Source organism: Dipodomys merriami, unplaced genomic scaffold (genome assembly GCF_024711535.1).
Source record: "Dipodomys merriami isolate MVZ:Mamm:240054 unplaced genomic scaffold, mDipMer1.0.p SCAF_6, whole genome shotgun sequence".
Taxonomy (NCBI): Eukaryota; Metazoa; Chordata; class Mammalia; order Rodentia; family Heteromyidae; genus Dipodomys; species Dipodomys merriami.
In genome coordinates this window covers 71,298,395-71,314,557 of record NW_027206179.1, presented here as the reverse complement: position 1 = coordinate 71,314,557, position 16,163 = coordinate 71,298,395, and the positions used below count along the sequence as shown (strand labels likewise).

General features: G+C 37.2%; 1 protein-coding gene across 2 annotated transcripts in view; it reads right to left on the bottom strand.

Annotated features, from left to right (window-relative positions):
• Rnf17 (ring finger protein 17) overlaps positions 1–13,723 on the bottom strand; it is a 98,077-nt gene extending 84,354 nt beyond the window's left edge. For both annotated transcript variants that reach the window (XM_070001994.1, XM_070001995.1), the window contains exons 1-5: positions 13,594–13,723; positions 11,377–11,471; positions 6,463–6,551; positions 2,579–2,687; positions 994–1,074 (exon numbers count right to left, since the gene is read on the bottom strand). In XM_070001994.1, coding sequence (XP_069858095.1) covers positions 994–1,074; positions 2,579–2,687; positions 6,463–6,551; positions 11,377–11,471; positions 13,594–13,723 — 504 coding nt within the window. The remainder of the gene's footprint in view (positions 1–993; positions 1,075–2,578; positions 2,688–6,462; positions 6,552–11,376; positions 11,472–13,593) is intronic.
• Between the last annotated feature and the right edge of the window lie 2,440 nt (positions 13,724–16,163).

Sequence of the window (16,163 nt, the reverse complement as noted above, 5' to 3'; positions counted from 1 at the left end):
CATATTTCTTTTTATGGTGCTGATACTGAGTCTTGAGTTCAAGGTCTGTGCTCTCATTTACCTTTCTTACTCATGGCTGGAACTCTACTACTTGATGCTTGCCTTAAGTTCCTTTCATTTCTGTTTAAAAACCTGACTTTATTTATAGTGACTTTTAGCTAATCAAAATGTCTTGTCCAGTCAGGCATTGGTGGCTTATGCCTATAATCTTGGCTTACTTAGGAGGCTAAGATCTGATGGTGGTTCAAAGCCATCTCAGGCAGGAAATTCTGAGAGGTGTTTTACTTTTTGTCAATCATGGGGCTTGAACTTAGGGTCTGGGCACTGCCTCTGGGCTCTTTTATTCAAGGCTAGCACTCTACTACTTGAATCATTTCGAGTTTTCTGGTGGTTAATTGGTGTTAAGTATCTCACAGACTTTCCTGCCCAAGCTGGCTTTGAATTGCAATCCTCAGATCTCAGCCTCCTGAGTAGCTAGGATTATAGGCATGAGCCACTGGTGCCTGCTCTGTGAGACTCTTATCTACAATGAACCATCTAAAGAAGCTGGAAGTGGAGCTTTGGCTCAAGTTATAGTGTGCTAGCCTTGGGTGAAAAGCTCAGAAACAGCATCCCAGGCCATGAGTTCAAGCCCTATGATCATTGCTGGGTGTTTAAGAGCTTGTTTTTTGTCAGTGACTATCTTCTGCCAGTTAGAAAAGGCTCATAATGACAATGAACAAATATAGAAAGATTATCTGCGATGCTTCTAAGAACAACATTCAGCTCACAGAAAAGTAAACTTCATGGTTCCTTAATAATCTCCAATTTTTTAGGCTCTTAATGAACAACAATGCTACTATCTAATTTTGGCAGTCCACGAGGGGAGTTTTCCCTTCTTTTGTATGTTTATTATTAGATTATCAATGCTAAATTCTAACATCAGTGGTACCACATTCAAATGGATTACAATGCTTCACTTTGTGATGAATCTTAATCATCCAAAATACTTACTTTTATAGAAATATTTAATTGCTCAAAATTACAGCCTGCTATTTTCAATGCTTCATCAATTTCTTCTGTAGTTTTAGTTTCCTAAGAGGGAACCATATACAAAATGTAAAAATAGGTATTTAGAAAATATAACTGTGGGTGGGGGTGGGAGAGAAAAACAGAGAAAAGGGGCGACACTGTCCAAAAAGAAATGTACTCTTTACCTGACTTATGCAAGTGTAAACCCCTTTGTACACCGCCTTTATAACAATTACATAAGATAGATGTTCAGATACAATATATTATAGTTACAAAATCTTCAAGCTACCATTTGGGTTATAAGCCCAATACAGAGTCACTGCAAATTCTGAAAACAAGCAACAAAAATGACAATCCTAATCTTGCTTAGCTAGAACTACAAACCATTCACATTTCACACCTTTGATTATAGCATATTAGATTGTTTTCCTAAAAAGATTTTCAACCTACCTACATATATCTATATACATACTTTTATGACCATATACAGAGAGCGAGCATATTTTTTGAATACATGTATGAAACACATACCTTAAAAATATACATATACTTTTTGAATATACACACACTTTTTTAAGCAAGAGCCTCGCTATGTAGTCTAGGTTAGCCTTAACTTGTGTTTCTCCTGCCTCAGTTGCTCACCATATCTGACCTTTAACTATTTTGGGGAATATGCTTTGTATCCATTTTTTAAACTAAAAATTATCTTAGACACACCATGTCAATCAATGTACACATACGAAAATTATAGTGGCTCTATGAAGATTTAAACTGGAACTAAAATAAACCAAGATTAAGAGCTATTCCACTTTCCCAACTCCTTAATAATCGTAACAAAAGCTTCCAAGTTATTCAGTTGCATTTTAGAGTCTGTTGTATTTCTAATCTCAAATTAATATAGTATGAAAATTTATCAGGAACAGGTAAAATTCACTCTCCAGTAACAATGATATCAACAACAAATTCAATTAAGCCTTTAGACTGCCATTAGAATAACTGCAAAACTACATTTAGAATTTAGAAACTTGTACTTGGTACATAGTTTTCATAAAATCTGAATTTGGTAACGTAAGTTTAAAGATAAGATGATACATTCAAGTAGTTAAAAAAAAAACAAAAAACAGAAGAGTCAAAGGGCTGCCACAGGAAGAAAATGTTTAAGCATAGGAATGTTTAAGCATAGGTTAGAATTTGTCCAAGTGGAGAGAAAAACAATGGGCAAAGCAAAGAGTTGGTTTACCTCTATTCTCCTTAAATGTCCAAGAATCTACAATTACAGAAACCTGGAGGGGCTGGGAAGGTGGCTCAGTGGTAGAGCGCTTGCCTTGCGTGCCTGAGGCCCTGGGTTCGATTCCTCAGCACCACATAAGCAAAAAGCCGGAAGTGGCACTGTGGCTCAAGTGGTAGAGCACTCGCCTTGAGCTGAAGAGCTGAGGGACAGCGCCCAGGCCCAGAGTTCAGGCCCCACGACCGGACCCCAAAAAAAAAAAAAAAAAAAAAAGTAAAGCTACCAAAGATAGAGCCAAATGTTTGATTCATTGTACTTCATGATCACCATTTTTCATACCGATATCATGGCTGAGTTCAAAAAAGTCTTTTGTATGGAGGCTGATTGTTCTACACCAATATTTAGCTGATTATCGGCCTTCTTTATGTCTGGAGAGCAATTCTTTAGCCTGTGAAAAGTCAAGCACATTATTTGAAATGCTATCAGGAATGTTAATATGTTTAACATGTTTAAATCTGCTTTTTCATTGTCTATCAAAAATTCATATGGCATATACAACAACTGATTTCTGATTATCTTTTAGAGAATTCAAGAATAAATATGCTTTCATATAAACTTAATTTTAATTAGGAATTCAATTTCTTAACCAATTCCTAAACGTAATGGCTTGAAGTTATATATTGTATTTTAATGTCATAGTCATCTCTTTAACCTGTTTTGGTGGCAATATGAATAATGAAGTATCTTAAGCTCAATTAAAATAAGACATACACACAAACTAAAATACCAAAATGGGTTTTACATGTATACTGATATGCTTCAATGATTTACAAACACATAATGTTAAATGTTAATTGTAAAGAAAAGTAAATTCTCCTTTCTACAGAAGCCAATTTTCCCAATTTTTATCTTTATATCTTATCTCTGCTGGCAAGAAAAAGTGTCTGTTAATCATAATCATAAATTAATAAACATATAATTTATGGAAGTATAGTATTTTGGGGGGGGTCCAGTCATGGGGCCTGAACTCTGGGCCTGGGCACTGTCCCTCAGCTCTTCAGCTCAAGGCTAGTGCTCTACCACTTGAGCCACAGCACCACTTCCGGCTTTTTACTTTTTGCTTATGTGGTGCTGAGGAATCGAACAAGCGCTCTACCACTGAGCCAACTTCCCAGCCCCAGTATTTTTTCTTATAAAGAGAAATACGAGACCAAATAATTTTAAAACGTTCTATTATTTTTTAAAGTAAATATTTATGTTTTTGTTTTATGTTGTATTTTTGCAACAGAGTCTTACTACTAAGTACTCTGAGCCCGCCTCCAACTCTCCAACTTCCTACACTTTTGCAAGCATAGAGATTACAGGTGTCTACTACCATTCCTGGTAATATTCATGTTTTGAAATCATATTTGAGTACTTACTCTTATAGAATCCTTATTTAATTTTGATTTCAAAATTTAAAGATGAATCAGTTGAAAAATAATACAATTTAAAAATACATAAACTTTTAAGTCAAATTTCATTAAAAACTAGAATTTTCACTAATTAAATATGCATGGAGAATTTAATTTTAAAAGTGGCAATGTGAAACAAATTTGGAGACTTTCTGGTTAAACTCATCTACTTCTAAAAGTGCTAACACAGGTACTTAGACAAGAGTACTATCTGATTTGTCTTGCATCTTGTTTGTCTTAGGGGAAGCAAAGAAGATTGGATTGGTCTTTATACATACCAACAATTGGCTAGTATAGAGGCTGCATGCCACCTCTGTTGAGGATAAACCTTCCTCTTTCACAGTACTTACTATTTACTGTTTAAACTCAATCTACGTTACTTAGGGGTCATCTGCTTGACTTTTGCGAGTATTCAATTTGGAAGCCCTATAATTGATTTAAAAATATCTACTGTGGGGCGCTGGTGGCTCACACCTGTAATCTTAGCTACTCAGGAGGCTGAGATCCGAGGATCGCAGTTCAAAGCCAGCCCTGACAGGAAAGTCCGTAAAACTCTTATCTCCAATAAACTACTAGAAAACCGGAAGTGGTGTTGTAGCTCTAGTGGTAGAGCGCTTGCCTTGAGCTGAAGAGCTGAGGGACAGCGCTCAGGCCCAGAGTTCAAGCCCCACGACTGACAAAAAAAAAAATCTACTTCATGGTATCAAGACCTATGTCCAATGACTCATAAAGAGCTAGGATTAATAAAGGTTATACTAATCACTGGCACAAAGCTCATGGAAGAATTTAACTGATGAAATATATTAATATAATTGGCAAGAAGTAGTGCCATTCAATATACCTAAGCTCTTGATCTGGTTCCGTCAATACCAGTGGCCAACCTTAGCTAAGTGATTTTTCAATTCAAAGAACTATAAATCATTCTTCTTTCCCTCTCTGGCTCCTTTTTTTTTTTTTGCCAGTCGTGGGGCTTGAAAACTCAGGGCCTCGGCACTGTCCCTAAGCTTCTTTGTACTCAAGGTTAGCACTCTACTACTTAATCCACAGCACCAGTCTAGCTTTTTCTGAGTAGTTTATTGGAGAAAAGAGTCTCATGGACTTTCCAGCCTGGGCTGTCTTCGAACCACTATCTTCAAATCTCAGCCTCCTGAAGTAGGATTACAGGCGTGAACCACTGGCACCAAGCTCCTCTCTTTTTGTATGCCAACACTGAGGCCTGAACTCAGGACCTTGCACTCTCAGCCACACATTTAGTTCCTGTTTTCTGCTAGAAATGAGAGCTTCTAAATTTGTCTTTTCAGTCTGGCTTTAGATGAGATCCTCAGATCTCAGCCTCCTGAGAAACTAGGACTATAGATGTAACCCAGCTTTTTTGATTCCTTTCTAAGCACCTATTTCAGTCTGAAAAGAGAAAAGCTGTGGTGTTCATATGAAAAGCAAAAATTCTAGTTTAAAGAATTTGAGATTTTAATTAGGTAAACAATGAAGAAATAGATATATCACAAAGAAGAGTCTAGAAATGGTAAAGAAACAAAATAGAACAAGAGAATGGTCTGGTAATAACAGAAGACAGGTTATAAAATAGAAGATGTTATGAGAGAATCTGTAAGAGGTAAAATGAATTGCAATGTGAGGAGTTGGGATGTGTCACTTTGTATCTTTTATACAATTAGAAAGTTTCAAATGAGATTGTTCCTTGGAAGATGCTATATTTTTTATTCCCAGCGTAGTAATGACATTAAACATGCATTAAAATACCATCTGTGGTAGAGAACAATGGAAGGGTGACATTGATCAAGATGCACTGCACTCATAACCTCTTTGTACAACTATTTAGTAACGAAAAAATTTTTTAAGAGGCCAAGGAAGAGCTCAAGTCCCTCTACTGTCATAAAAAATAAATTACAGAAAGTGGTTCAAGTGGTAGAGTACCAATTTTGAGTGAAAAAGGTTAAGGGGCAGTGCCCAGGCCCTGTGCCAGGCTGTAAGTTTAAGCCCCGATAGCAGCACAAAAAAAAAAAAAAACAACAACAAAGTTACAAAATTAAATTCTACCATTTTGATACCATATTTCAGCCAGAGCCATCTCTAAAGGTAAATTTAGATTATGCAATTTCAGAAAAACTATGGCAAATATCAAAATACCATGTGTCAAAATACTATGTTTTTATCATCTCACAAACCTGTTACATGATTACAAGATACATGATTACTCTGTATCTTGTACCAGGGATAGAGAAATGGGCCCGGACTATGAAGGGAGAAACAAATATAAACAGCTAAATACACTAAAAAGAAACATAATCGTTGTCTCTAGCCCAGGAACAATCTCTATTACTAATTCTAAGAGAACATTAATCTTTACATGTTCCAAATCTTACAAAAAGATGGAAAAATGAATAAAAGAATCCCAAAGTTATGTCCTTTCTATATATCACCACTCTTAAGACCAACAGAAAAATAAGTATTTTTTTCTCTGTCACTTACTTTCTTCATTCAGTAAAAGGTTTTTGCTAGTAATGTTTTCTGAACCTCTCATTTGGATGTAGCAAATCTTTTTTTCTTCACTTTAAATAAACTAATGTTGCTTCTTGAAGAACATTAGTTTCAATTCAACTAAAAGCTACCACAAATTATGAATTTATATAACATGGTATACATAATAGATTAGACATACTTATCCAAAAATGACATTTTACCAATAATTCTAAAATTATTTCAGAAATATTTTGAACTTTAAAGATAAAATAAATGCACACAAGAACATACATTTTGGGTTGTACTTTGTCCATAGAAGAATCTTCTTTACTACCGTCTGTTGGGTAGTATCCTTGTCTTGTATTTACTGTTGTAGCAACCTTGGAACAAAAGATTTAAAAATAAAAATAAGCACAAGGGTATTCAATAAATCCCATTTATTAATACTTCAAACAACTATGTTCAGTGTGCCATTCAAAGATAAAACTGATAACCTTATACATCATGAAATCTCCTTTAAATCAAAGGAAAAAATATGTGTTCAAGATATTTTTACCCCATTTTACTATCTGTAAAAATCAGTATCCTGTCAAATATTAAAAATAAACTATTTCATAGTATCTTTACAATAAAAAAAATAAACTATTTCATTCCTCTACAATTCTAAGGGAAATAAATACCTGTAAAATACTTTAAATTTTACTATAAAAGTATACAATAACATTGTTACATATTCAAAACTACAAATTTTCTAGAAATAACTAGTATAAACTTTAATAATAATTTATTGGAGGTCATAAAACAAAAATTTTCCAGGTACTATGGCTTGGCATAGGGCCTTGTGCTCTTGCTTGTTTTCTTCTGCTCAAGGCTGGTACTCTACCACTTAACACACCTCCACTTCCAGGAACTGAATAAATAAGGGAATCACGCAGGTTTCTGGAGACTTAATATCCTAAATTGCACCCAATATATTATATAGTTCTATTAAGTTTACATAAAAAAATGTGCTCTTTTAAGATGTGGATGTGTGTGTGCTGGTCCTAGGCTCAAACTCAGCCTGGGCATTTAACTGTCCCTGAGCTTTCGTGCTTAAAGCTAGTATTCTACCTATGAGCCATACCTCTACTTCTGGCTTTTTTGGTAGTTGTTTGGATATGAGCCTCATGAAGCTGGTTAAGAACTTCAATCCTCTTATCTCAGCCTCATGAGTAGCTAGGATTACAGGCATGAGCCACCGACACCCAGCCTGTCGTAAGATTTTTAATGTACAACAATAGAGATTTATCCCTATTTATTTCTATTGACTATTATAAAGCTACCGTAATTAAAGCACTAAAGTTTCACTGGCATAATTAGCAGAATAAAGTCTTTAAAAAGGCTTACCTATGGGAACTTAATATGGAATATAAGTGTCATTTCAATACAAGTGTCCATTCAATTAAGTGTAAGGATTATTAAGTGGTATGGGAAAGTCAGGAGATCATTCTAAAAAATAGCTATGCACTCACATTCCAATATATAAAATATAAAAGAGCCAGGTTCATTACTATAATCCTAATTACTCAGTGGATCGCTACTTAAGTCTGTGATATTGTTTCTAAAAAAAAAAGCTAGCAAATTTCAGGCCTTGAGACATGGCTTAAGTGAAAAAGAGTTCCAGTCAAAGCTGGGCACTGGTGGCTCATGCCTGAAATGCTAGCTACTCAGGAAGTTGAGATCTGAGGATCATGGTTTGAGGCCAGCCTGGCAGGAAAATCTGTGAGATTCATCTCCAATTAACCACCAGAAAACCAGAAGTGGCTCAAAGTGGTAGAATACTAGCCTTGAACAAAAGAGCTAAGGGACAGAGCCCAGGCCCAAATTCAAACCTACAGTTCCAGTCAGAACAAGACAAACAAACGTAAGGCCCTAGGTTTAAACCCCAGTAACACACACACACACACACACACACACACACACACACACACACACACAAAATTAAACACATCCTGAACAACTAAGGTACTGTTTATCAATATAAATACCAAGAAGTGGAAACATGTTTTGGGTGAATAGGCACAGGAATTGGAGGAGGAAGGGTTAGTAAATGTAGTCATTATATTCAAGGTACTAATATTATGTAAAAATTAAACTATGTAACTTCAGAGTAGGGACAGGAGGGAGAAAATGGAGAACTAAGGAAGGGGTAATACTAACATTGTACTCATAACCTGACTTATGGAATTGTAACCCCTTTGTACAACTATTTAAGAATAAAATATATATAAAGCAAAAAAGAGTAACTTTTAAAAATCTGTAAGTCAGATATATAAAACACTACATAATTTCAGTAGTAGTACATGAATTACAATTTAAAACAAGTCATTTTTTCTTATCAATCAAATTACTATATGAAAAGGACAAGTCCAAGCATGGATTTCTTTTGGATCTATAAATGACAACCTTACTGATAACTTTTTTGGTTTGGGAAGGGTTTGAGAAATGTGAAAAATTATAGTGAAAAAGATTTTAAAGTTAACTAAATGTGTATTCATGAAGGGATTATTATAGCAGTTAAGAAAATTATTGCATTTATATGTAAAGGTTTATTATATAGCCATTACAATCTTATAGTGAATGTTGAAAGGCAGTTACTAAATATTAGGAAATTTTACTAAATTTTAGGAAATATACATTTTTAGTGGGGAACAAAATGTTATTTCACAACTTTGATGTGCTAGCTGTGTTACCTTAAAGTTTTACTTTTAATAAATCATAATGGACAGTTATTTTTAAGCACACTCCCACAAAATTAGGGACTAAACACTAATTATATTAAAATTTCTAATTACAAAATTTACACCTCTAGTTAATCCCCTTTTGGCTTAGCATTTCATAGTATAGTCTAATGTTCCTGCAAACATATTTGATATGTTTCTTCAAGACAGCTTAAGAAAATATTTAACCATCTAGCACAAAAGGCAAAAAAAAGGTTATCATAAAATTTACTTTTTGAACATCAGAATAGGATGGACATGAGCAGAGATGGTCCCAGAGGCTTTCTTCTTCCTTTTAGCTTATTCCCTCACCACAACATTGAATCTGTCAGGGGCTACCATCACAATTATAGGAGGGCTTTCTCTTAAGTATTTAACCTGTTACATCTGAGGAACCCCATGTTAAAAAAAAGGGAAAGATATAGGAATTTCCCAAAACAAAAGGTGTAACCTGTAATTTCAAAATAGGCATCTAATATGTACATTTTTGTTGTCATTAAAACTTAAAAAAAACTCAAAACAGAATGTGTGTATGTTTAGGCTGACTTTGTCTGAAGGTGTAGGGAACTTGCCTAACAAGTTCACGGCTTTGAATTCACACAAAAAAAAAAAAATACACACACAAGAAACAAAGAAACATTTCATAAATTACAGTATTTTATTTTTTCTATGTCTACCCTGCAAACCAATTAATCCACAACTAAATAATGAAGGGTTATTTTTAGTGGTTGGGAAGATTGTAGAGAACTTTTATTTTATTCTTTACATCATATTCAATTATTAGAGCAGGTGCTATCTCTATTACAAATGAGGACATTGACAAAACAAGAACAGTATTCTAGGTCTTATGCCTCCATATTGAATTCAAGGCCTAGGTGCTGTCCCTGGACTTTTACATTCAAGGATAGCACTACCACTTTGGATCCACAGTGCCACTTCTGGTTTTCTGGTGCTTAACTGGAGATAAGAGTCTCATGGACTTTCTTCCAACTGTGATCCTCAGATCTCAGGCTACTGAGTAGCTAGGATTAGAGGTATGAGCCACTGGTGCCCAGCTTAATTTTTTTTCTTGTTGGTCGTGGGGTTTGAACTCAAGATCAGGGTACTGTCCCTTAGCTCTTGTGCTTAAGGATATCACACTGAGCCACAGCACCACTTCCAGTTTTCTGGTGGTTAACTGGAGATAAGTCTCACAAGGACTTTTCAGCCTGGGCTGGCTTCAAACTGTGATCCTCAGATCCCAGCCTCCTAACTAGCTAGGATTACAGGTGTGAGTTGGGCAAGGTGGCTCATGCCTGTAAATCTTAGCTACATAGGGGGTAGCCATTGAGAGGACAGAATTTCCGGGTCAGCCCAGGTAAAATATCAATGAGACCTCCATCTCAACCAACAGTCAAGGTATGGTGGTATGCACTTTGGAATCCTAGCTACTAGAATACATAGGTAGGATAATCAGGTCTGAGGCTAGCTCCAGACAAAAACACAAGAACTTATCTGGAAAAACAATTGATAAAGGGTAGGAACGTAGCTCAAATGGCAGAGTACCTTCCTAGCAAGCTTAAGGCCCAGAGTTCCAACCCAAGTGCACACAAAAAGACTCCAAACTCCAAATAATAGATTATTAATTTGTTCTCATTCTTACTGGTCAATACATTTTAGTGCTCATGAAAGTATTTGTATTTAGTATCTCTGAAGCAAATATTAACATTAGGCAGTTGTCTTGTATCCCTGTTTTTTTATCTTTTCAACAGTGAAATATGTTAATTTTTTAATTGCTATTATAGGGGTGACATACATAGAGATTATAGTTACATATGTCAGTTAAATGAGCACATTTCTTTTTGGACAGTGTCACCCCTCCTGGTTTGTTTTTAATAGTATGACATTTCTACAAATGTAAATTTGATGATACAAAGATTGCGAGAGAAGGGCTCAAAACTGGCTTTTATAGAATTGGTGTGGAAAAGACATATAGGAATAAGGTTTCTGAAAGGAGTATGTTCCATTGAAATAAGGTAATTTTTCCATATAGGAGTGTAGAGGCAAAATGTGTACATGATATGACCTCAATTTTTTTTGGTTAAAAGTTTACTGAAGTTTATATATATATATATATATATATATATATATATATTATTGTAAAGATATTGTACAGAGGGGTTACAATTACATCAGCAAGGTAATGAGTACATTTCCTATCAAGCATTGTTACCCCCTCCTCTGTTTTTCCCCTACCATCCCTTTCCTCCCCACTTTGAGATGTTCTAAAATATATGGGAAAACTTTTATCTTGTTAGGCTACTTTGCTTAGAGACTGAACCACCAAATCTACTGAACAACCAAAGTGCTACTCTAGTTAGGTTCTAACTAGAAGAAATGTTTTACTTAACACTTTTACTTTTAAAATTAGGCTGTAATATTCAATATGAAAAATGACAGAACTTACCTCACAATAGGGACATTTAACTGTGCTGTATTCTTCAGTTACTAACAAGCACAGTTCACAAAAAGCATGTCCACACTGAAGATCATGGTGGCGACCTGTTGATGAAATTCTATCATCAATTAAACTTTTCCACAGCTTGTGAATATGAATGGCGGGTAATGATCTTAGGACAAATTCCCAAAGAATTCTATTTTCCAGGAAAAGATACCTAGTTTAGTTAGAAATACGTGATTTTTTTGTGGGTTTTGTGTGTGTGCTTGTTTTGGTGCTTAAACTCAGGGGCTACCAGGCACAGTCGCTGAGGGTTTTTCTGGGTTTTTTTTGCTCCAGGTTAGTGTTCTACCACTTAAGCCACACTCTACCCACCTGAGCCATGGCTCCATTTCTGGCTTTTTGGGGGGGAGAGGGAGTGGTTAATTGGAGACAGTCTCAAGACTTTCTTCCTGGGCTCCCTTTGAACCATGTTTCTCAAGTCAGCATGAGCCACCAGCACTTGAAAGAAATAGATTAATTTTAAACAGAAAATTCAAAGAGAAAGCTACAAGTCAGCAGGAAGAGGAAAAGTCAACAAGCAAATCAGGCAGAGCTCTGCAGATTATTTGTATTAATTCAGAGTTATTTTGTATCTGTAATACTATGAATTTGCCATATTTTATAATCTTTCGAAGTGCTCTAACATATTTCATCTACTTTTGTAAGTATCATAGCTAAGTAGATTGAGATCATTATATCCATCTTAAAGATGAGAAAACAGGGGCTGGGAAGGTGGCTCAGTGGTAGAGTGCTTGCCTTGCATACATGAGGCCCTGGGTTCGATTTCTCAGCACCACATAAGCAGAAAAAGCTGGAAGTGGTGCTGTGGCTCAAGTAGTAGAGTGCTAGCCTTGAGCTGAAGAGCTGAGGGACAGTGCCCAGGTCCAGAGTTCAGGCCCCATGACCAGCAAAAGAAAAAAAAAAGAGAGAGAGAGAGAAAGAAAACATGGTGATTTGGCTAATTAAGTGGTGTGACACAGATTGCAAACTTCTGTTTCCAACTCCAGCCTTTTTTCAATTTAATCTTACTACCTTTGACTACTTTGTGATTTCCATTTGGTAAAGTGGTTAGGGAAAAGTCAGTATGAAACACTTGCGTGAATGCTCTTATAATAATAATCTAACACATTTGGAAAGACAGAAACCAAATATTAACATACATATAGGACCCACATAAGATCATTTTCACAAACCTACTGTTTGTGGAAAGAAATACCAAAACCTTGGTTGCAAATCTATTCTCAAGATATAAAAAATACCAAGCAGAATTCAAAGTTGAATACATGTTTAGTTATCTAACTTCAAACTACTGCATTTTAAAGACTATTATTTTGGCAAGAGAAAAGGAAACCAGAAAAAAATTAGTCATTTTTACTAGCAAAAAGTTTAGTTTCTATTGAGTAACAATAATTGCACCAATTTGATTTTTTTTCAAAGCATTATAATTTTCCTAGTAACTAACTGAAATGTGCTTACAACCATGCTGTCTTTTACACCCCTATTTAAACTCCAGAGATATTAGCAAACAAATCAAAACTCAAAACTTTTATAAAATCTTCTATGCTATACAAGCTGAAATAACCTATGGTATACTTAGCTTGCAAAGCGCTTTCATAATTCTATATAAACTCCTAATCTTCCAACTGAGTATTTCTAAAAACTGTAATCCCTGAGTATGGAAGAATCATTGGTTTTAGGTCATGTTTTAGAACTTTAGTCTGTTATTCCCTCATTTACCTTTTCTATGTAGCAGCAGCTGTGTGATCAAAATCCCCACCACCAAAAACGGAGAGCTATAAATTCCCGTGTCCTATTGTCTGCTTAACACCTCACACATCTCTAAAGAAGACTGGATTCGGAATGTTCTTACACCAACGAAGCTACCGACCTGCCTTGCCTCAGTTTTGAGATAGTCCTGAGAAGGGTCGTGAGCACTCCTGGCCTGGATGCGGGAGCAGCGGGGGGGGGGGGGGGGGGGGGGAGCTATGGGCAGAGTGGGGTGTCCCAGAAGCCCTTTCGGGGTTGGGCTGTGGCTCTGGGCCTACGCTGCACTTTCCTTGGACCTCAGGACACGCCAATCTCCCCCACCCCCCACCCCCAGCCCTCAAAGAGGCCGAGCTACCATGCGGAGGGGGGGCAGCCTACCCAGGGGAGGGGACACACAGCAAGCCTGGGGCACCTCACCAGAAGCACTGGACACCCTTCTTCCACACCCTGTGCACTGGATCTCAGCTGCACTCCACGGGTGACTCTTACATCCAACCTGCTGGTAGGGAGTCAAGGCAAGCCGAGCCCTCGAGGCTTCTGCCGCCATCACTCCTTTTGAGGTGAGGACCTGCGCCGCCGTGTGCAAATCCCAGCGGCCCTGGCGGCAGTGATCAATCATTGGAGGCTCGTGGACACAGGTAGCCAATCACCAGGCCAGAAGGTGAGAGCCCGCCTTGAGGGTGGGGCCGAGGAGAGCGCGTGGGCTCTGCGATGACGTGCGAGCTGTTTTCAGTTTGGTTCTGGGGGGGCGGAGGCGGGGGTGGGGGAGGGGGGTCCGTTCCAGGAAGGATGCCCTAGGGCGGACCCCGGACCATTGACTTTTTTACAGTCTTTAACCAGATCGCCTTCACCTTGCGTGGTTCATTAAACTCAGGTTTTCTGTGTTATTTCTTAAACTGTAGGTGAGTGCAAAAGCAGCCCCCCTTCACCAGTATATGTGGGGGGCCATCATAAACCCCGGGTTTGTGGTATTGAGAGCTTGACTAATGGTAGTCAGTGTGGGAGAGGCAATCTGGAGCTACTTTTTGGGTTGATCCAGTGAACAATTTCTAGCGAAGAGGAGATCATCACTGGTAACCCTTGCTGAACCTAATTGACGAAGGTAGTGAGCTGGGGCTGGGGGGACACTAAGACTTTATCAGTGAAAGGTTTCTGCTTGAAAGACATGCAGCTGTGTACTTCTGAGGCAGCTCGTGCAAGTACCCCACGCGTCTTAGAATCAGTAAGAATTACCGTGACTTGAAGAGATGCAGTGAATATGGTCTCCAGCAGTATGAAAAGGCTTCTGTTACACGTATAGGGTTTACACTGGATCTAAAAACTGTAGGAAATTTGGGGCTGGTGACTCACACCTGTAAGTCGCGCCTATAATTCTACTTAGGAGGCTGAGATGTAAGCATTTTGGTTTTAAACCAGCCTGGGCAGAAAAGTCCATGAGACTCATCTCCAATTAACTACCAGAAAGCCAAAGACAGAAGCTGTGTATCAAGTGGTAGAGCACTAACTTTGAGCAAAAAAAGCTAAAGGATGTCATCAAGGATCAGATTTCAAGCCCCAGTACCAGCACAAGAACAATACAACTATTATATGGACATAATTTTTTATTATATTATTAAATGATATTATGTAATATAACTATTACCATTATAGAAATAAGCAGAAAATAAAGCATTCCAGGGTAAAAGACTATACGAGGGAGGAGGAACTATAGGTAGGAGATGCTGTGGCTTCTTCAGAATTTTTGGAGAGGTATATTGGGGAAGAATTTTGAAGGCTTAACTGTTGAGCTATGGAGTTTGGACTTTGCCCTTTAAAGCAGTGGAATGCAAGGATAGTTGTGTGAGCAAGGAAGTCATTTGGCAGCAAACTGTCAGGTGTATTCCCTAAAAAGCACCAGATGGTGCAAGATGCCTTCAGCTGCTCAATAAATGGAGAATAGAATTTTCTTTTGTTCCCTATATACTTTGTGTCTGTACTGTGTAAATGTGTCAAAAAGGGAACAAAAGGGGTTAAGGCATGTGTCTTAAGTGGCATAGCACCTACCTGCTTAACTCTGGGTTCAGAAAATAAAAGATTTTCTGTTCAAAGGCTTACTCCTATGTGATCAAGTATTTTATATGTATGGGTGAAAATAGAATAATGAAATCCACTAAAACTGTAACAATAATGAGATGGATCACAGAACAGGTGAATTTGATCTAAGTACACTAAATGTATGCATAGAAATCACAATGAAAACCTTTGCTTATCGCTGCTTTAAAAAAAAGTTCTTGTACATTTGTTAAGGCAATATTCCATGTAATGTGTTGACTATTCTATTCTACAGTTTAGTGTGTACGTACTATTCCCTGTTCCTCTTACTTGCAAAGTCCAGTCCTACCTTTTCATCAACCTGTATTCTCTTTATCCTGCGTGAGTCAGCTTTCTAACTTTGAAACATTCCCATTTCTCCTTGTAGGAATTAGAATCTTTCTTGTAAAAGTGTGTTGCTTGACATAAGCACTGCCATTTAAGAGTAGCTGCCATTTTATAAGAAGCTATTTTGTTAAGGCATATCTGTTATATGAATTGTTTTTCTAGGGGCTGGACACGTGGTTTAAGTCGTAAGAGTGAGATGAGTAAGAATTGTTTTTCTGACAAGTGCCTGCATTGGTCAGGTGTCCTGGTTTTGGTTAATGGCCTAGATACATACACTTTTGACCCCTTACAAACTAGCCAATCATGCAAGATTGTGAACCTAAGTTGTGACCAATCATAATGAAGGCAGTAGCAGGAATAAAGCCTGGTAGACTGCCTGCCTAGTACATTTGCTTACTTGGCTTCCTATGAGTAGGATGTCTTTCTGCAAAAGTAAAAATTTTGCCTTTAGTGTTGATGTTCTTCCTATGTAACACCCCAATATGCAGAGATATCTCTGCTTGTGCTACTTTAGTAGCATGTAGCACCAATATTCTTTTCCAGCATGGTATCTCTCACACTTTTTGTTT